Source organism: Bolinopsis microptera, chromosome 2, assembly GCF_026151205.1.
Source record: "Bolinopsis microptera isolate Bmic1 chromosome 2, MBARI_Bmic_1.0, whole genome shotgun sequence".
Classification (NCBI taxonomy): domain Eukaryota; kingdom Metazoa; phylum Ctenophora; class Tentaculata; order Lobata; family Bolinopsidae; genus Bolinopsis; species Bolinopsis microptera.
Genome location: NC_087073.1, coordinates 13,734,826 through 13,741,615, shown reverse-complemented (window position 1 = coordinate 13,741,615; position 6,790 = coordinate 13,734,826). Strand labels below are relative to the sequence as shown.

General features: G+C 37.5%; 1 protein-coding gene across 1 annotated transcript; it reads right to left on the bottom strand.

Annotated features, from left to right (window-relative positions):
* Nucleotides 1-504: 504 nt before the first annotated feature.
* Nucleotides 505-5,573, bottom strand: LOC134826813 (neuropeptide FF receptor 2-like). Its single transcript, XM_063839313.1, has 7 exons — nucleotides 5,518-5,573; nucleotides 2,920-3,153; nucleotides 2,285-2,486; nucleotides 1,884-2,092; nucleotides 1,203-1,344; nucleotides 891-942; nucleotides 505-671 (listed from the first exon to the last, which is right to left on the bottom strand). Exons 1-7 carry the CDS (start codon nucleotides 5,571-5,573, stop codon nucleotides 505-507), a joined length of 1,062 nt encoding a protein of 353 aa, XP_063695383.1.
* Between the last annotated feature and the right edge of the window lie 1,217 nt (nucleotides 5,574-6,790).

The following is a 6,790-nucleotide window of genomic DNA, read 5'->3' as shown; positions in this document are numbered from 1 at the left end:
GTCAGGATGTCATAAACATCCCTCATATAAATTTCTTAAATGTGTGACGGAGTTTACATGGTGCTACCATTTAAGGAAAAAAGTCGCTAAATATGTAGATAATAGTCATATACAGCTATTCTATGAATTGGAAATTCGAAAATTTGGTCAAACACGGCAACAAGGGGTCCATATAAACTCCGTCACGTTTTTATAGTGTGACAAAGTTTACAACTCACTGCCGGCCGCATTTAAGCGATATCTTATCGTCTGATAAAGATATCGTTATGTGACAAAGTTTATCTAGAGGATGAAACGATTATCTTAGGGTTAGAGGGTTTATATAGTTTCATAGTGTGACACATTTTACATCATCGTGCCATTCAGAAGGGTCACTAATATTTACCAATATCCTCAAACTTCAATGAACGTGTCCATATAATATATTTTCTAACGATCATCTGACTTTTTGTAAAAATGTATGCAAAAGCAAAAAGGCTGATAGTAGTGATAGTGGTAGTAATGCTACAGTAAGTAAAACTTAGAATAAGTATTATTAGTAATAGTTTTACCAAACACATGATGATGAGAGTTATCACTATTGATCTCTGTCGTCTCTTCCTGAGCTTTACTTGATGAGTCTTCTTGACTGCCAGCTGGTTTCGTATTATGAACGTGTTGGCCATCGAGACCTGAAAGAGTTACTTTATAAAATGTTATTTCAAATCAAAAGGATTTGATGTTCGAATATTATAGTTCACCAAGAAACAGAGAAAACTAAGCTATACCAGTCTGAATTATCATCTAAAAAAAACACTACTTTGCTAGCAGAGCTGTAAGAGGCACCTTGAGTGTCTTATCACAAGTTACATAGTTCAAGCAATAAGGTTCCATACAGCGACATAGCTTACCTTTTTTATGCTGCTTTTGACAGTAGCTTGGAACCTTTTTCTCGAAGGAGCTCTAACGATAGGTGTCGGGAGATTGTTAATGGAGGGTACAGCATTGTTAAAAGGCCCCATCCCCTTCACTCCAGCGCAAATAGGAGCCGACCCTGATGGCACAGCAGCACTCAAAGCAGCTATGGACAGACTGGCGAGGCTTGGACTGGTTTTAATGCCGCTCCTTGCTGCAGAACTCGACCCCTCGCTCTGTAGTGTAGAAGTGGATAAGGACTTGCACACATCACCCAGAGACAACCTCTTATTAATATTGGGCATCACTTTGAACTCGGCAGTACTGGGGATTATAACGAGGTTAGATTGAAGGATATCAGCTTTACCAGTCAGTTTCATCATGTCACTGCACCTCAAGGGGCTAATCAGATCTGCAGGTGTCTCATCTTTTTCTTCTAAATAACTGTTGCTGCAGTGGAAGTGGTGAGAGTTAAGTTACGCAGGTAGTATCTACAGGCTGTCCCAAGAAAGGCAAACAAGTGACTTTTTGTTAATGATAAATTACGTTCTCAAATTATTCTTTGGTTATTAACACTGATCACTTGGTTGCCTTTTTGGGGACACCCTGTATAACATGTAAAGTGTAAAAGTTTTTATTTCCCGATTTTGGTAATTCAACTCTCGAAAAGTATCCACAGAAGTCGGAGCATAAGTTTTAACAATATAGTCGAATTCTTCATATGAAGGGCAGGGCACCTGATTAACAAATTATAATTAATTATAAGTATGTCCAAATAATTATAGCTAATAAAAGCAAGATACCACCTTGTTTAAATTGGCAGCATTAGAACAAATTATTTCTCGGCTGTTTCAATGCAGCCTGGATTTCCAAGTAGCCAAAATTGAATATGTACTAAAGTTGCTAATTTTGTAATTTTAGGAAAATGGTATCGGAGATAGTAGATTAACTACTGGGTAAATAGTCTGACACAGGGCCTGTCTGCTCACCTAAATGTGGTATCCTGGGTAGATAGCTGAGACGTAGATTTGCTGACAGTTCTCTGAATGGTACGATACATGGACTGGTTTAGTCTCACAATCACTGCAAGATTTGGGGCAAGAGAGAGGGCACATAGGATGAGGTAAATAATAGCCACCACGTGCACAAACACGTGCCTTTCAAAGTAGGACATCCCTTCTGAGTCAGATCCACTCTCCTGGGCACATGATAATTAAAGTCGGGTTTCAATACTAGAACCTTGTTAATAATGCTGCCAGAGATCAGGTTGTAATACTAGAAAAGGGGCCCATAAAAGCTATTAAAATAGCTATTTAAAAAATCTGCCTACGATAACAGCTTGTCATGCATGTTTGGGAAGGTTTATAAGCATGATGAGTTAGATAATTACCAGGAACCAGTAACGACCCTGACACACAGTTGTTGAGTTATCAGTCGAGTACACTACAAAATCGGAGGAGTTTACTCCGTGATTGACTGCTACTGGTATAACCAAGATGAAGACTGCTATCCAACAAATAGTGATCCAAACGTACACCTTCTTTACTGTCACGAAACACTTGTATTTTAGCGGGAAGAACACGATAACGAACCTGAAACAATGATATAGTGTGAAATAGGAGCGGCAACCTAGACTAGTCCTCCCGGGGCGTACCGATGATAAACTTTGCCTGCTCACAAGTACTACGCACTGTCATGGTAACTCAACTGTCTAAACTAACAAAACAAAGTGGGTGCTACTGGTTGTCATGGTAACTCACCTATCTAAACTAACAGAACTAAGTAAATGGTACTGGTTGTCATGGTAACTCACCTATCTAAACTAACAGAAGTTAGTGAGTGGTACTGGTTGTCATGGTAACTCACCTATCTAAACTAACAGAAGTTAGTGAGTGGTACTGGTTGTCATGGTAACTCACCTATCTAAACTAACAGAACTAAGTAAATGGTACTGGTTGTCATGGTAACTCACCTATCTAAACTAACAGAAGTTAGTGAGTGGTACTGGTTGTCATGGTAACTCACCTATCTAAACTAACAGAAGTAAGTGAGAAGAGTGATAAGTATATGGAAGTCTCGAAGATTACCCCTGTTATCTGACAAGTAACCATTGGGACAGTAGAAGAGGGTTCTGTTAGGTTCTGTACTGCTATCAAGTAGATGGAGAAGGGGTGTACGAGCAATGCTACCACAGTATACATCAGACTCAGGTTCAGGAAGAACACGTTGTTAGCACTGTGCTTCAGTTTAAAGAACGCTCTGAAACAAATGGTTGTCACAGTAACTCAGAAATTAGTGCCAACAATGATAATCAGGATGGAGATTGGAGAACCTGAAGATAATAAAAGTTAATCATAAAAAAGGAATCCTAGCTTATATTACAAATAATATATCAGCTAATAGCAGGAAAGCTAGTAACTCACAAGAAAGTGACGATGTTTCCAATTACTGTGAGCACTAGCAGAGCTACTAAAACAATGCAGGTCAAACTTATCAGAATCTCATTGCATCTGGGCTCACCGTGGCAACTTGCCATCTTGCGAAAAATAATTTAAACGATAGATCTTATCTAAACAGATTGAATACAATCCAGGAAAGGTGATGTTTCTATGGTAACACGACCATGGGTAACATGTCAGGGGAATAATATTACTCAGTTTTCTATAGTAGAGTAACATACACCACACTACAGATCGATAGGTAATGGTTAGGAATCTGCGCGTTCAAACTTCAAAGATGTCGCAGATGTTTTACCGATATCGTCTACTTAGGTTGGCGGGGAACTAAATAAACCCATTAAAAAGGCGGGCGGCACACATAGGTACGTTTCGTCACTGCAGTTGCTATGTTATAGCTACTAGCTAGGTGTACCACGAGCATCAAACTATTAAGAAAATGGTTACTGGGCGGCGCTTAGCCTGTCATTCCGCAGAATCTCTATGATTATGAACATAAATATAATAGCCTGGGAAAATAATGAATAAAAGGTCAATAATGATGCTTTAATAACACCAGGTATATGAGGTGTTATTTAGGGAACTGGTAGCTCGACAAGAAGGAGTATTGCGAGTGCGTGTCCTGTAACAGTAAAGTGGGAAGAGGACAATTATCTGGCCAAGAATCCCAAATAACATTACTAATAGCAACGAATCTACGTTGTTATAGTAGCGAATCTCCCTTGTTTCGAATCTGCTGCTATTTCCTGGTGACAGTAATTCACAACAGGTATAGAAGTGTACTGGCGCCGGTCTCACGTGTGAAGTACTACATAATAACTAGTCACTGCGAGTGTGACTAGTCATTGTCAAATTGATCTGACAGCGACAAGTCGTTGCTATGAAGTAGCTCTAAAGACGAAATTCTAGACAGGTTACAAACACAGACAAACGGTTACCATGGCTACCTTTACAACTGATTAACCGTACGAACGGACGACTAAAGACCGGTCAAAAACAGTTGCTGGGGAGTTTTATCGTCAGGCTGAGCCTACCTGTTACCATGGTTACCTACCTGTGTGGTCATGTTTACTTACCCACACAACTAAGGTCGGTCAAAAGTTTGGCCGGAAATGTTTTTGAAAAATTTGGAATTCAGATCATTATTCACATATGCTTCGTCATATTAGAATTACAAGCTTAACATTTGCCATTTTGCAAAGATGGGAGTGGTCACAAATATAAGTGGCAATTTAAAACCAGTAGAAAAATGCAAGGTTATAAGCAAGTTAGTAAGTACAGATCAATCATCAATGAAATTTTGAATTACCATGTATGGCTTTAAGACATTTCGATCAGAGGTAAAAATGAGAAATTTAATTTTAAAGTTATCAATTACGTGTATTTAATTACAGGCAATGTCGGCCCCTGCCTTGGTAACCTTGGTAACCTGCGTTTATTTTATATTAATGAAGACTGTAGACTGTGTCTAATTAAAAGTAATTATTTCATCTCGCCACAACATCGTGCTCGGAGCACATGAAAATAGAAAATATCTCTGTTTTGAAAAGGAGCATTTATTTTAAGAGCTTATTAGTGTATTGTAATAGAGGATAATTATGTTTATTAGTGAATTAAACGGATTATATTGACTGATTGAGACTTTGATTGAAGTAATAAATACATTCTGAATACAAAAGATTTGAACAGTTTAAGAATATTAGCCTCTAATTATAAAGCAGGGTGGAAGAAGTTACTTTAGAAGTTTAAATTGTGTATCTGACTTTCTTTTTCAGGCCACTTATCAGATCTTTAAGATGTCCATATTATGTTCTATTTAAATGGTTTGAATAAAATTATATAATGTATATAACTAAAAACCCGCTAGTCTAAAGCTTCATTGGTCATTGGAGGAAATTTAAAAATTGCAGTTATGTTCTAATTTCTCTTCATGAACTAGCTCCGTACTGTAGAAAGTATTTTGGTCTGCCGTTGCCGGGGAGATTTCATCAAGTTTAAAATATAATATTGATATTAAAGTTATATAATCTTATGATCTATAATTATAACTATATAATAATTGTGTATTTAACTTTAAGTGTGATGTGGATTAAAAGCTCCCAACACATTTTTATGATCGTCTTGGTTCTTTGGTTTACAAGCTAAAACACTAGGATTACAGAATTACGTAGCAAATATCCCCTCGCGAGATATCGGCGAAGAACTGTCTCGATCACGTGACATGACCAAGTAAGGAAGTTGGTCTAATTTCTCGTACAGGGTTAGGGTTTTAGCATATGCTCTAGTTAGGGATTGGGTTAGGGAAGCATCAAACCATGGTGTAGTCTAGCAGAATGTTGTAAAGTTAACACTAGCTTGACAAGACACACGGAGGATCACCAAACCAGAACTTGTATTTTCTTCTTTACTACTCTACTCTTCTCATATCCGTCCAGCAATGCCCAAGGGCTGATATAAGAACATTAGACCAAATAACGGAGGACGATATATCGCAAGTGCATAATTTTGCTGAGTGTACAGTGTACGGTCACAATGCTTTAGTAATTACCACCCACTACTCTTTCTTACTAATTTGCACGTGCGAAAAACAGACACGATTATCGATTTCATAATGGTGATAATACAGTGATGTCTTTAACACAACTCCTAAAGTTTGCTACTAAAGTATCTAGCACTCGTTAGTAGGACCTGATGACTAACAAGCTTGTATAAGTTGACTCTGTCGAGCACAGGTCGTCAGGGATACCCACGTGTTAGTCACGGGTTGTCAAGGAAACCGACGTGTCAGTCACGTGATATACTACGGAACTATTATCGTTATTAATCTTGCTCAACTTGGAGGTCCTCAAATACTTTCACGCGACTTGTCTATTTGAACGTGGTAATGATTGTGTGCAGGCGGTTTGTGATAGTACGTTTAACCGTAAACTGTTAACTGTTAACTGTTTAATGTTAACCGTAAACTGTCAACAGTTAACAGTTAACAGTTAACAGTTAACAGTTAACAGTTAACAGTTAACAGTTAACAGTTAACAGTTAACAGTTAACAGTTAACAGTTAACAGTTAACAGTTAACAGTAAACAGTTAACAGTTAACAGTTAACAGTTAACAGTTAACTCTTAACAGTTAACAGTTAACAGTTAACAGTTAACAGTTAACAGTTAACAGTTAACAGTTAACTCTTAACTCATAACTCTTAACTCTTAACCCTTAACTCTTAACTCTTAACTCTTATTATTATGACAAATAATATCAAACTGTTAGAGTTACGTTTCTCAAATGTTAATCTTTTATTACAGTAATTTATAATTTATATACACTAGCAGGAACCCGTCTAACTTAACCCTAAAGTGGCGTCAAGATTCAAGATACTAAAATAATTGTTTCCTATTTAATTCGCGTTTTTGACACAACTTGGGGGCCACATTTTGGTAACTAA

Coding starts and splice junctions, on each gene's coding strand:
- LOC134826813 (XM_063839313.1), bottom strand. CDS start 5,573: ATGTCACGTGATCGAGACAGTTCTTCGCCGATATCTCGCGAGGGGATA. Junction 2,487..2,919: donor ACTTCTGTTAGTTTAGATAG/GTGAGTTACCAT, acceptor TCATTGTTTCAG/GTTCGTTATCGTGTTCTTCC. Junction 672..890: donor TCAAAAGCAGCATAAAAAAG/GTAAGCTATGTC, acceptor TAACTCTTTCAG/GTCTCGATGGCCAACACGTT.